Source organism: Cyprinus carpio, chromosome B7 (assembly GCF_018340385.1).
Source record: "Cyprinus carpio isolate SPL01 chromosome B7, ASM1834038v1, whole genome shotgun sequence".
NCBI classification, from domain to species: Eukaryota; Metazoa; Chordata; class Actinopteri; order Cypriniformes; family Cyprinidae; genus Cyprinus; species Cyprinus carpio.
In genome coordinates, this window is record NC_056603.1 from 30,068,764 (window position 1) to 30,084,444 (window position 15,681).

A 15,681-nucleotide genomic window follows, 5' to 3' on the forward strand; every position below is an offset into this window, starting at 1 on the left:
TGAAAAGACGGCGACATCCTGTTGAAAATACTTTTATTTTGAAAAGACGGCGACATCCTGTTGAAAATATTAATACGTATTAACTATTCTTTTTATAAATTAAAATGAACATATTTTAATTTTGTCTTTTTATAAATTTATATATGTTTTTTTTTTTTTACTCACAGCGGCCGCGATTGATCCAGATAGCGCAGCGGATGGTAAGACAAGATCCATCTCCAACATTTTTTATGAGAAATCAAAATTTTAGAGAGACTTATCTCTATATTAAATGGTAATATATGCCATCATAGTAACATATTACCGAAACAAATAATTTTCATACATTTAAACATGTATTTAGCTTATTGATCTTATAAAACACTTTCTCTTATTTAAAAGAAGTTAATTAATATATTGTAATTACATATATAACACGCTGTATAAACATAAACATTTAATATAGTTTTAGGTCACAATAAATACGGCTTACATTTTTCTGTGAACAATGATGTCCATTCCGTGAATGAAATGTTTCCAGTAAAATAAAACGCATTTATTTTAAGTTGAAATATTAACAAAACGTCCCAGATCGTCCCAGGGTTAAACACCATTCTGAAATGAATGTTTCAGACCCACTCAGAGGAGGGGGTAGTTTACAGACCAGAAGATCTGAGGTGTTATTCTGTTAACCTTTTTTCGAACCGAATGTTATGGCTGTGTTTATAATGAATTCAAAGCCTAATCTTAAGACTTTAAATAATTTTCGTTTTTTTTTTCCTTACATTTCCTGTGGTTTTTGCTTACATTTCAACTAAAATATAATTTATTCCACATCAATCGCTTCAGCATCTTTAAAAGTTTCTTATTTTAAGTATCATCTTCAATGTTTTGATCACCTCTCACATGTGATGAAACAAAGTCTTTCTTTATGTTTAAATATAAAACGAAAAATATTTATCTTGTTTTAAATGTATGCGAAGGATCCTGTTTGTTTGTAACAGCGCAGACGCGACTCACCCATGTCACCTCAAACAACGTCTCAAATATTTAGATGAAGTTAATGTATCTTTTGGAAAAATATTTTCAGAAAAATACCCTCGATTCTATTCAGTCATTAAAGATGGTTCGGGCAGATAGCTTTATGCCTCTGTGGACCCATGCATTGAATGTTTCACATATGGAGATTGATTTAGCCGATGCCTGTATGTAATTCAGGAACTTTGACCTTTACTACCATTAGGCTATGTTATGCTTCATTTAAAAAAGTGTGTGTAAACACAATATAGAGTTTTCACATATGGAGCAAATCTAGCCGTGAAATTGCCATTATCTGACTTTTGCTATGGTCGTAAACTTTACACATACCGCTGATATTTTCACAAACAGAACGTAAGAGTCATTATGCATGCTCTCTGTCGCTGTTCAAAAAATAACAATATTTGAAAACAAAGAGCTACAGTAATTCGAGTCATGTACGAATTATCGGTCAAAATATCACCTATACATCTAACAGATGTTATTATATTTGATATATTTTGTTAAAAGTATCTTTACCGTCCGTACCATGTATCGTTTAAATATTTCAAAAACCATATTATATTCTTTAATAAAAACATTACATTTAAAAAAATTTTTTATTATTATTAAATTATGCTAATTATTTGAACTAACAGTTGACATTCTACGTTATCCACCATCACCTTACAAGCATAACATTTCAAACATGTACTGAAATCATTTCATTTGGAAACAAAGACAAATTTCTCAAGGTGAATGCATACCTTGACTTACAACTAAAAAATCAAGTCAAGAATCTCGGTGTGATTCTGGAGTCAGACCTTAGTTTCAGCAGTCACATTTTAAAGTACTTTTACTCGTTTACAAATCACTCAATGGCCTATGACCTATATACAATGCAAATATATGCTCGCTGAATATAAACCTAACAGACCGCTCAGATCATTAGGATCGAGTCAGAAGTTACAAACACCGAGGTTTCACTCAAAACAAGGGGAGTCCACTTTTAGCTATTATGCCACCCGCTGTTGGAATCATCTTCCAGCAGAGATCAGATGTGCTAAACATTAGCCAAATTCAAAACTCATCTGTTTAGCGTGCATTTTACTGAATGAGCACTGTGCTATGTCCGAACTGGTAGCAATGTATTTTCTATTCTTAACCGTTTTAATTCATTTTAATTCATTTTAAATCATTTTAAAAGTTTTTTTTTTTTTTTTATTCCTTGTTTTACCGTTGTGATTATTATTATTTCTTATGATTATTTTACTTCCTTTTAAGTAAAGCGCTCTGAATTATCATCGTCTATGAAATGTGCTATATAAATAAACTTACCTTGCCTTGCCTAAATACCGGTCACGCTCAATGAGATGAAGACATGCGGAGGTAGAGAACGCAACAAACATACCCCTTTAGGTCATGAAGCAGCCCGTCTAACACAACACATATTCTCCAGAATGGGGTAATGATGGTTTCATTATTTCATGATGAAGACAGACTGAATATTCAGATACCATAGGGGATTGTTCGACTTTTTTCTTAAGACAAAGACGATTGTTTGATTTCAAGAATGCACAACCAAATCCTAATGCTATTTCACGAAATATAACACAACAATGGCTGATCCATTACAACATATACATGTCAAGTCTGTTTTATCATAGTTATATCATATTATTCTTGAATATAACTGTTTAGTCTAAATATGTGTTAACAAATATGGAATTTTTTTTTTTTTTTTTTTTTTTTTTTTTAACAAAGACGTTCAATTTAACACAAGTTTAACTAATACCTCATTCAAACGCTACAGACTTCTAGGTCAGGGCACTACAAATCCCAGCATAAACATCAGACTTCAGACACGGCCACCGGGGCAATACACCACAATACTCATACATGGCAGAGGTCTAAAACGTCGGACTTCTAAAATATATGCATGCTCAGATACCCTATATAAAAAGACTCATATCTCCGTACTATTTGTGAAGTACACGGTCATTCCCTGTTGCGATGTTACAGTTTAGTGATGTTAGTGATGCAATGTCTGATTAATTTTCGCGAACCAATTCTTTCGGGGGAATTTGGTTCAGTGAACCGCTTCAAAGAACAGATTCGTCAGTTCCTTTAGTCATCATGCAGTGATGTCAGTATACATTTCTTTTTTAACAACTCAGTGTCAATGTTATATCAGTGAAACATTCAAATAAACTTATCTGTGTGAACGCATATTGCTGATTATTGTCTTTTGTTCCTTTTAGTTGATGTTTATATACCCCATTTTTATGCATTGATCCTTCATGTTGGATACGAGTCACGACCGGGCAATTTTGACTAACCTACACATAAAAAAATGCGGATATGTTCTACATGTCTAAAGTTTAAGTCTATAGAAAGAATAAAGCATCCTGATAAACTCATTGATTTAGCTTAACAACTTTAAAATATAATCTGTATGCACGATAAACCGTACGCTCTTAAAATTGATAGTACACAAAATATGTGTAAAAGGACTGATAACACGTTAATGAGATGTTTTTGGTTTGTGTCTTACACGACTGTGTGTTACTAAACAACTTTTTATAAAGTTTTAATATAAAAGATAATAGTTTGTTTGCAATTTAGATGCTTTATTATGAAATCACACAAAGAACCATTGTCTGTTAACACATTATTAATTGAAATAACGCTATGCGTTCATTTTTTTGGTCTGTCTACGAAAATGCAGCCAGAGACACCAGGCCTCAATCTTACTATGTCTCTGTACATTTAAAACACTTAAAGTTGAAGACTTAAATTTTCTTTGTATGTGTCTCTAAATATGACTTTAATAAATCAGTTGTTTTAAGCTAAAGCGATGATTCAGTCCGTTTTGTTCAGTCATAGTGTTTTAGGCATCCGCCTTTTAGTTTTGTTCCGGGAAAACGGGTATGACAGTAACTGAGTGTTGTCGTGTCTGGCTTTAAGAAATCATGAGGTCAGCAGCTTTTAACATCTCTTAATTTTTCACAATTGTAAATGTATGTTTAGCTTAAATATGAGTTTTTAGTCAGTTAAAAATGTGTCAGGCGTGAAACTTGTATGTATTTTAAATAGTCATAATAAAGTTACAGGTTTACGGTAGTCGGACGAACACTCGGCAGAGTGTTACTCAAACCGTCCTCTGTGTTATCTTTTAATAAAATATTCCATCGGATGTCATTAAGACAAATTCTGTAACAGCGTTCCATAAATGAATATAAACATACAAATATTTTATAGAGGTAATAAGAACAATTCGGTCTAACAACACAAACACAAATGCTTGTTCTAACTCTTTCACACACTAGTCTTATTCCTGGTAAGTAAGCCTAAAATTGATAGATATCTTGACTTCATCCTAGTGTTCAAAGGTGCTACTGCGACCATCACAGCGTTGTGAGTTGTAAACGCAAAATTTTTCATAGGGTTACACTTTGAAACAAGAACGACTTTATATGTCTACATGATCTTGTTAGTTCTTTCTTTCTGTTTGAATTTGTTTACCGCAGTTTCGGGACTCTTGTAGTATTTCCCCATCTAATTGTAATTGTTCGGCCTTGCGGTTTTGTTGAGATAGTTTTTGCTGTCAAAAGTAGAGAGTTCTGTGAATTTGCTTGTTTTAATAAAATGACCGGCGAAACCCTTCGTCTTCCTTGCTTTAACCATTTTGATTAAAGATTATTAGGTAACTCAGTCATTTATTAGGATTTTGTTAATACGTTGCCATTTTTGTTTCAGGTAGTTAAATGAGCATGGAATTCAGTATAATTATGTATCTGGTTTAACAAACCTGATACATATGTGTGTATCCTGAATACACAGACATGCTCATTTGGCAACGTCACTGAAACAGAAAATCCTAATAAATTGACTGATTTTACCTCATAATCTTTAATCAAAATACTCTTATAAAAAATGGTTGAGGCTTCGCCGGTCAATCCCTAACCAGGCCCCCTTTTACCCAAAACAAGCTTTTTGTGTGAACGCCCCATCTCAACAACAGCCAACGGTCGAAACAAGACCTCAAGGCCTAACATTACAATTCGAATGTACGAAATACTAGAAGAGAAGTCGAAACTGCGGTTGCTTGCGGTCAAACAGAAAGAACTAACAAAATCATGGAGACATATAAAGTCGTTCTTGTTTCAAAGTGTAACCCTATGAAAAATTTTGCGTTTACAACTCACAACGCTGTGATGGTCGCAGTAGCGCCTTTGAACACTAGGATGAAGTCAAGATATCTATCAATTTTAGGCTTACTTACCAGGAATAAGACTAGTGTGTGAAAGAGTTAGAACAATCATTTGTGTTTGTGTTGTTAGACCGAATTGTTCTTATTACCTCTATAAATATTTGTACGTTTATATTCATTTATGGAACGCTGTTACAGAATTTGTCTTAATGACATCCGATGGAATATTTTATTAAAAGATAACACAGAGGACGGTTTGAGTAACACTCTGCCGAGTGTTCGTCCGACTACCGTAAACCTGTAACTTTATTATGACTATTTAAAAATACATACAAGTTTCACGCCTGACACATTTTTAACTGACTAAAAACTCATATTTAAGCTAAACATACATTTACAATTGTGAAAAATTAAGAGATGTTAAAAGCTGCTGACCTCATGATTTCTTAAAGCCAGACACGACAACACTCAGTTACTGTCATACCCGTTTTCCCGGAACAAAACTAAAAGGCGGATGCCTATAGCACTACGACTGAACAAAACGGACTGAATCATCGCTTTCGCTTAAAACAACTGATTTATTAAAGTCGTGTTTAGAGACCCGTACAAAGAAAATAGTGTTTCCTCACCATCTTCAACTTTAAGTGTTTTAAATGTACAGAGACGTAGTAAGATTGAGGCCTTGTGTCTCGCTGCATTTTCGTAGACGGACCAAAAAAATGAACGCATAGCGTTATTTCAATTAATAATGTGTTAACAGACAATGGTTCTTTGTGTGATTTCATAATAAAAGCATCTAAATTGCAAACAAACTATTATCTTTTATATTAAAACTTTATAAAAAGTTGTTTAGTAACACACAGTCGTGTAAGACACAAACCAAAACATCTCATTAACGTGTTATCAGTCCTTTTACACATATTTTGTGTACTATCAATTTTAAGAGAGTACGGTTTATCGTGCATACAGATTATATTTTAAAGTTGTTAAGCTAAATCAATGAGTTTATCAGGATTCTTTATTCTTTCTATAGACTTATACTTTAGACATGTAGAACATATCCGCATTTTTTTATGTGTAGGTTAGTCAAAATTGCCCAGTCGTGACTCGTATCCGACATGAAGGATCAATGCATAAAAATGGGGTATATAAACATCAACTAAAAGGAACAAAAGACAATAATCAGCAATATGCGATCACACAGATAAGTTTATTTGAATGTTTCACTGATATAACATGACACTGAGTTGTTAAAAAAGAAATGTATACTGACATCACTGCACGATGACTAAAGGAACTGACGAATCTGTTCTTTGAAGCGGTTCACTGAACCAAATTCCCCCGAAAGAATCGGTTCGCGAAAATTAATCGGACTTTGCATCACTAACATCACTAAACTGTATCATCGCAACAGGGAATGACCGTGTACTTCACAAATAGTAGGGAGATATGAGTCTTTTTATATAGGGTATCTGAGCATGCATATATTTTAGAAGTCCGACGTTTTAGACCTCTGCCATGTATGAGTATTGTGGTGTATTGCCCCGGTGGCCGTGTCTGAAGTCTGATGTTTATGCTGGGATTTGTAGTGCCCTGACCTAGAAGTCTGTAGCGTTTGAATGAGGTATTAGTTAAACTTGTTAAATTGAACGTCTTTGTTAAAAAAAAAAAAAAAAAAAAAAATTCCATATTTGTTAACACATATTTAGACTAAACAGTTATATTCAAGAATAATATGATATAACTATGATAAAACAGACTTGACATGTATATGTTGTAATGGATCAGCCATTGTTGTGTTATTTCGTGAAATAGCATTAGGATTTGGTTGTGCATTCTTGAAATCAAACAATCGTCTTTGTCTTAAGAAAAAAGTCGAACAATCCCCTATGGTATCTGAATATTCAGTCTGTCTTCATCATGAAATAATGAAACCATCATTACCCCATTCTGGAGAATATGTGTTGTGTTAGACGGGCTGCTTCATGACCTAAAGGGGTATGTTTGTTGCGTTCTCTACCTCCGCATGTCTTCATCTCATTGAGCGTGACCGGTATTTAGGCAAGGCAAGGTAAGTTTATTTATATAGCACATTTCATAGACGATGATAATTCAGAGCGCTTTACTTAAAAGGAAGTAAAATAATCATAAGAAATAATAATAATCACAACGGTAAAACAAGGAATAAAAAAAAAAAAAAAAAAAACTTTTAAAATGATTTAAAATGAATTAAAATGAATTAAAACGGTTAAGAATAGAAAATACATTGCTACCAGTTCGGACATAGCACAGTGCTCATTCAGTAAAATGCACGCTAAACAGATGAGTTTTGAATTTGGCTAATGTTTAGCACATCTGATCTCTGCTGGAAGATGATTCCAACAGCGGGTGGCATAATAGCTAAAAGTGGACTCCCCTTGTTTTGAGTGAAACCTCGGTGTTTGTAACTTCTGACTCGATCCTAATGATCTGAGCGGTCTGTTAGGTTTATATTCAGCGAGCATATATTTGCATTGTATATAGGTCATAGGCCATTGAGTGATTTGTAAACGAGTAGAAGTACTTTAAAATGTGACTGCTGAAACTAAGGTCTGACTCCAGAATCACACCAAGATTCTTGACTTGATTTTTTAGTTGTAAGTAAGTCAAGGTATGCATTCACCTTGGGAAATCTGTCTTTGTTTCCAAATGAAATGATTTCAGTACATGTTTGAAATGTTATGCTTGTAAGGTGATGGTGGATAACGTAGAAGTCAACTGTTAGTTCGAATAATTAGCATAATTTAATAATAATAAAAAAAATTTAAATGTAATGTTTTTATTAAAGAATATAATATGGTTTTTGAAATATTTAAACGATACATGGTACGGACGGTAAAGATACTTTTAACAAAATATATCAAATATAATAACATCTGTTAGATGTATAGGTGATATTTTGACCGATAATTCGTACATGACTCGAATTACTGTAGCTCTTTGTTTTCAAATAGTGTTATTTTTTGAACAGCGACAGAGAGCATGCATAATGACTCTTACGTTCTGTTTGTGAAAATATCAGCGGTATGTGTAAAGTTTACGACCATAGCAAAAGTCAGATAATGGCAATTTCACGGCTAGATTTGCTCCATATGTGAAAACTCTATATTGTGTTTACACACACTTTTTTTAAATGAAGCATAACATAGCCTAATGGTAGTAAAGGTCAAAGTTCCTGAATTACATACAGGCATCGGCTAAATCAATCTCCATATGTGAAACATTCAATGCATGGGTCCACAGAGGCATAAAGCTATCTGCCCGAACCATCTTTAATGACTGAATAGAATCGAGGGTCTTTTTTCTGAAAATATTTTTCCAAAAGATACATTAACTTCATCTAAATATTTGAGACGTTGTTTGAGGTGAAATGGGTGAGTCGCGTCTGCGCTGTTACAAACAAACAGGATCCTTCGCATCCATTTAAAACAAGATAAATATTTTTCGTTTTATATTTAAACATAAAGAAAGACTTTGTTTCATCACATGTGAGAGGTGATCAAAACATTGAAGATGATACTTAAAATAAGAAACTTTTAAAGATGCTGAAGCGATTGATGTGGAATAAATTATATTTTAGTTGAAATGTAAGCAAAAACCACAGGAAATGTAAGGAAAAAAAAAATGTTTATTTAAAGTCTTAAGATTAGGCTTTGAATTCATTATTAACACAGCCATAACATTCGGTTCGAAAAAAGGTTAACAGAATAACACCTCAGATCTTCTGGTCTGTAACTACCCCCTCCTCTGAGTGGGTCTGAAACATTCATTTCAGAATGGTGTTTAACCCTGGGACGATCTGGGACGTTTTGTTAATATTTCAACTTAAAATAAATGCGTTTTATTTTACTGGAAACATTTCATTCACGGAATGGACATCATTGTTCACAGAAAAATGTAAGCCGTATTTATTGTGACCTAAAACTATATTAAATGTTTATTTTATACAGCGTGTTATATATGTAATTACAATATATTAATTAACTTCTTTTAAATAAGAGAAAAGTGTTTTATAAGATCAATAAGCTAAATACATGTTTAAATGTATGAAAATTATTTGTTTCGGTAATATGTTACTATGATGGCATATATTACCATTTAATATAGAGATAAGTCTCTCTAAAATTTTGATTTCTCATAAAAAATGTTGGAGATGGATCTTGTCTTACCATCCGCTGCGCTATCTGGATCAATCGCGGCCGCTGTGAGTAAAAAAAAAAAAAAACATATATAAATTTATAAAAAGACAAAAATTAAAATATGTTCATTTTAATTTATAAAAAGAATAGTTAATACGTATTAATATTTTCAACAGGATGTCGCCGTCTTTTCAAAATAAAAGTATTTTCAACAGGATGTCGCCGTCTTTTCAAAATAAAAGTATTTTCAACAGTATGTCGCCGTCTTTTCAAAATAAAAGTGTGTTTTTCATACAAACAGTCTGGCGGTGATAGATGCGTCGATATTAATTCAAATAACACATACTTTATGAATATAGTGTTAAAATATCTCTATCAGCGGTTGAAATAAAACAGCATAACATGAAGAAAATGACAGGAATGAAATTTAATATGGTTTAAAAAACGCTATATAACATCGTAGACTGTAAAAATAGCATAACATACTTTGATCAATTAATAGTATTTAAATATCACTACAATAAGATAAAATAAGACAGCAAAAACTTGAAGAAAATTACAGGAATGAAATGTAATATGGTTTAAAGGCATCATATACTGTAAAAAATAGCATAACACGCTTTGATCAATTAATAGTATTTAAAATATCGCTACCATCAGATAACATGAAATGATAAAATACTCACTTTTATCCATTGTCTTGGAGAGCGATTGTCTTGGAGAGCCGTCAGAGAAAGTTTTCTGGTTCAAGTGATCGTTTGAACGTCAAATTTATAAAGGTGTCCGTGAAAGAAATCGGTGTTGAGTGACCGCTGGGTGTCATCCTTGTTCTATGAATGAACTTGTTCAATAGGTGGGAAGCTGAGCAAGGGTCGCAGGGTGTCACCGTAAATTCACGGGGAAGAGAGGCGCTCGTCAGAAAACTGTCAAAAACATGCTACTCCTGCATGAGATACGATGGTTTTTAATGAACGATGTCTTTAAAGATATTATGGTTTTGCTTATCTGAAACAGTCGGTTTGAGTATATTTTTTTTATAACCGTTTGCGGACACTGAGAACTCGCGCTTGTGGGGGGGGGGGGCACGCGCACTCTCTGCCTGACAGCGCGGAGGGTGCCTATATTCTGAGAAAGGGTAAGGTCATTCAGAGAGAGTCCGACAGATGGAGCTGCGAGCCCGTTTCTCACAAAGCTGAAGCTTCTGTTTAAAATAAGTTAGGCGGATTGGTTTCAGTATATTTTTTATAACCGTTTCATTTATAACCTTTTAAAAGAATAGAATGTTTTTTTCAACCATAGTTAAAATGCTTTAGATTATGTATGTTATATAAAGGATAGAATATAAATAACGGTGTGTTTTCAACTTTAGTGTGATAATTTATATAAAGGATAGGATGTTTTATATATGGATGTGAAATAACTGAAATGTTTTTCAACTTTAGCATGATAATTAATTATATAAATTATATAAATTATTGAATGTTTTATATATAAATTGTAGAACACACACACACACACACACACACACACACAAACACGCGCATAACCGTATAACTGGGACAAAGTTCAAACAACCTAACTGGGACAAAGTTCAAACAACCGGCAAATACCTTCTGTCAAAACCACATGATCGATGCCTCGGGAGGGTTCGTATACCGTAAAACCACCCATCAAAAAACATGATTTAACACTAGGTCTTATTAAACTTCTGTCAAAAACCACATGATCGATGCCTCGGGAGGGTTCGAATACCGTAAAACCACCCGTCAAAAAACATGATTTAAAACTAGGTCTTATTAAACTTCTGTCAAAAACCACATGATCGATGCCTGGGGAGGGGTCATAGGTTAACCCATGAACTCATTAGGAAAGTTCAACCCATCCATCATAGGGTCACCGGAAGTTCAACCTGTCAAAAGGTCAAAGGTCAAAGTCATAAATCAAGTTGACAGAAGCTGTATCATAAGGACTACTGTAGTTGGACCGAGGCTATAGAATAACCTTGTTTTATCTCAGAAAGCTTCAAAGCTGAGTTAGCCCAGGGCCCCGCAAAGGCTTAACGTGGCACTGTATAGCAGGACAAGTTATCCCTTATTTCTCTATTTATAAGCATGAGAAATATAAGGTGTGGCATGAGAGATTGTGAACAAGCTGAATTGTGTGTCTCACGGAGACTTGACAGCCCTGTTTATTAATATATATGTTTAAACACACATATAATGCTGAGCCAAATAATATAAAATTAAAAAAAACAACTCATCCATGCATGCACAGAAATACATTTATTTATATTATGCTGCTAAGAAGACATGAAGAAAATAAACAAACCAGGTAAATGTTTCCAGAAAGCTTTAAAGTAGATATTTTCAAATGAAGGCCTCACTTTAAACCATTAGCAGTAAATGGGCAGCTGTTTATAAAGGTTGCACTCACACTGAAACACACCTTGACTCATTCATATATTACATTGGCATGCCTGTGGGGTTAAGTTTTGAACAAGAGAAAGACTGCTGAGTCAGAGCATGTGTGTTTTCACTGCTGTCTGCCTGGCACTGCTGCTTCTTTCGCTTCTGCAGGCGGGGTGGTGCTCTCAGAGAAACTTGGTTATCATGGCTGAATCACTCAGTCTGCACCCTGCCCCTTTTTGATGTGTTTCCTAATGCTGCTTCCATCACCGCTTCCGATGAACACACGGCGCGACAGGTAAAATCACGCCTGAGCCTCGCTGCCCACGAACAATGGTTCCTACCAAATCCTCAGAGCTAACAGGACTGAGCCGGGGGAATCTGTCGGCTCATGGATTCTGTTGGCCGTTCCGACAGGAAGTGAGGTGCATGCTCGCTAGCCAGGCGAGTAAGACTGGGCGGCTTAGAAAGGCAGAATGAGTTCTATTGTGTCCATTGTGAGGGGCCAGATTTGTGCCACAAACGAAGCAGTCTAGTGCGTTAATTTGGCTGGAAGTCAATTATTTCCATCTTCGTGTTGTTAATATTGGTGTATACAAGTTAAAACCCTATTAAGCGGTGTTTGAAGGAGACAGATGAGAGCAGATCACAGTCTTGAAATGCCTCAGAATAGTCTACTCACTGGTCAAACCGCTTAGCGTAAGTCAAACAACTAGATATCTCTGTTTTCTAGGAAAATGGATGTTGCCCATGCTAAACTCACCAATCAATTCCTGTTTCTAGAGGGCCGCTTCCCCTGTTGAAAAACAGCATATGCTGGTTAGGTATGTTTTGAGGCATGTCAGCTGGTTTCAGCTGGTCCTTAGTTGGTCATGAGCTGGTTTAAGCTGGTCCTGAGCAGGTTATAAGCTGGTTATGAGCTGGTCCTGTTTTAAGTTTCAAGAACTTTGTTACAGTAGTTGTTGAGGGTGGAAAAGAGAAATATGACTTGATTACATCTTAACTTGAGGTTCGTCGTGGTACTGTTGTGAATGATAGCGGAGACTGACCCGAAAGAGAAGAAATTGTTAAATAAATTCATTATTTTTGTTTTCTTTGCACATAAAAAGCATTCTCGTAGCTTCATAACATCACGGTTGAACCACTGATATCACATGGACTATTTTAACTATATCCTTACTACGTTTCTGGGCCTTGAATGTGGTAGTTGTGTTGTTGTCTATGCAGGGTCAGAAAGCTTTCAGATTTCATCAAAAATATCTTAGTTTGTTCTGAAGATGAACAAAGGTCTTACAGGTTTGGAATGACATGAGAGTAAGTAATTAATTACAGATTTTTTTTTTTTTTAGTAAACTATCGCTTTAATGTTAATTTCTGCTTTACTACATTATTAAACTCAAAAGCTGTCTGTTAATATTTAATGGACCTGAGCTACAGTAACATGAATTAACAATGAACATGTATTTGTGATGTTAACAAAGATTAATAAAAACTGTTAAAAATGTATTACTTATTTTAGTTAATGAATCAACTAACACTGACTAATGTGCCTGTATTGTAAAGTGTTAATGATTATTTTAACACATTAATAACAATTTATTAATTTAAATAAAGTCATCCTACTGAGGCATCATGGTTGGGAACCATTGCTATGTTACCCAGAATAAGTTTATGTGAATCTTTTGCTCATTTGCTTGGTTGTTCTCCACTGAACATATGTTGGAAATCTTCACCAGACTGATAACATTCAATAACTGGTGAGAGTCTTTTGAAAATTATACTGTATATTACTCAACTGCACACAGATCTTGTCTAATACTTGGTGGTTTCCCAGTACCAACCACTGTTAAACCTCAAACCAAGACGGCAAGCCTGGTTTAGCCTCAGATTGAATGTTCAGCTGCTGACTGCTGATGGGGGCAAGAAGTGACACATTCCTTCTCTCTTCATCACTGTCAGAGGAACAGCTTGAAGGATAAAATGAAACCACATTAAGTGAAACTTCCTACAAAAGATCTTATGGGTAGTTGATGCATTGAAACATCTATACTTTGTGTTCTATTGTTCTGTATTTCTCCACACTTACACTCTATACTTCTTCACTGTGGTAGTAGTGGCTTGAAAGAATCCACACGGTGATGGCACATGGATGCATACCGATTCATGCTGAAAAGGCCCTGCAGCTGAATGCTTCAATCAAAAAATGTGCATACACCCCCAAGGATCATGGGATTTTTGTGGCTGTAATCCTGTTAAGATCTCAGTTCCTGTTTTTTGTTCTGTATTGTACCATGTGGTGAGCTGCAAAAAATTTTAATACTGTAGTTCCAGTAAAGTTGAAAACCTTTCCTACACAAGCAGATTGATTTTATTTAGACACTGTGTTTTGAATGTAAGGTTTATTCAGAGTGCTTTTTTGCTTAAAAAATCTAATCTCTGTGCCCATCAGTGGCCAATTAACAACACACTTCACTTTTTTATTGTTGTAATGTATTTTATTTGTATTTTCTGGCAGACATATAGAAATACTGACTTGAACATTGCACTAGATAATTTAAAAGTTTGAGACATGCAGTAAGTGATCTCACCTCTCACATAAAAAAGGCTTGTGTTCAGCTTTCCAGTTCACATTATGTTGACTTAACCACCATGCCACAGCTCTAACAATATTTAAATAATTATTTCTTAGTTATAGCAGCTTTAACTTGCCCCGGAGTAAGTGCGGTCATGCATATGCTCATCTTCAGTCTTGATTTATATGGAAATACTTCATAATGGCGGTCTGACTGTGTGGTTGTATTTGGCCAGTCTTCACTCTTGAAATGCAGGCACAGCCAGGCTCTTCGATGGTAAGAAAAAGATCTTAAATTGAAGATTAAGTTTTACTGGTCTGTTGAATCAAAGAGGAGTATGTTGCCAAATGACACTTCCTGCTGTTAATACTCGTTTTTTACCCACCCTTTTATAACCAATGCCCTGAATAATCCCATCATTCGTTCTGTACTCTATGTAAACTCAATTGAGTTTAAATGCTGGATTTTGTCGCCACCATTTGGTTAGCAGTGAGTATTACTGGTGATTATGACAGTGAGGTCTAGTAATATTGCTATTCTTATTATGCAGATTATATATTATTTTATTTCATTTTTGTATACATTTTCTCTTATATTCTCTCTCTCTCTCTCTCTGTATATATATATATATATATATATATAAATATATATATATATATATATATATATATATATATATATATATATATGTGTGTGTGTGTGGTGTATGTGTGTGTGTGTGTGTGTGTGTGTGTGTGTGTGTATACATTTATATTTATTAATCTAGCAGATGCTTTTATCCTAAGTGATTTTACAAATGAGAAATACAACAAACCGATTTATTTATGAAGGCTATGTGCTTCTATATCCTACACTCATTTTTGTCTCCTTTTAGGGGCAACCAGGGGAACTTGGACAGACGGGCAGCAGTGGTCCTGAGGGTTTCATTGGGGCCCCAGGGCCAGTTGGGCCCAAAGGAGAAAAGGGCCATGTAGGACGCAATGGGCCCTCTGGACCAAATGGAGATAAGGTCAGATTTCATGGAGGGCAATTATTATACATATAGATATATGTGTTTCTATTTACCAGTATTTAGAAATACTTTGTTAATGTAATGAACTGTTTACAAATGTATATGTGCCTTTATATTAGATCTAAATACAGGATTCAATGTGTAGTGTACATGGTGTTTTATTTATTTTTTGACAGGGCCCAATGGGTGTTCCTGGGTTTTCTGGTAATGATGGCGTTCCAGTGAGTACACAGTTCTTGTCTAGTACAGTAGTTTCACCCTTCTCTGAAAACGGTTAACTAAGTTGATTTTACCATGCTGTTCA

The 15,681-nt window shown here is 34.6% G+C and overlaps 1 protein-coding gene across 1 annotated transcript in view; it reads left to right on the forward strand.

The window, feature by feature from the left end:
* Positions 1-15,681, forward strand: part of col4a6 (collagen, type IV, alpha 6) — a 254,616-nt gene that overhangs the window by 200,803 nt on the left and 38,132 nt on the right. The window contains 2 exon segments of the mRNA XM_042728318.1: positions 15,240-15,374; positions 15,554-15,598. Coding sequence (XP_042584252.1) covers positions 15,240-15,374; positions 15,554-15,598 — 180 coding nt within the window.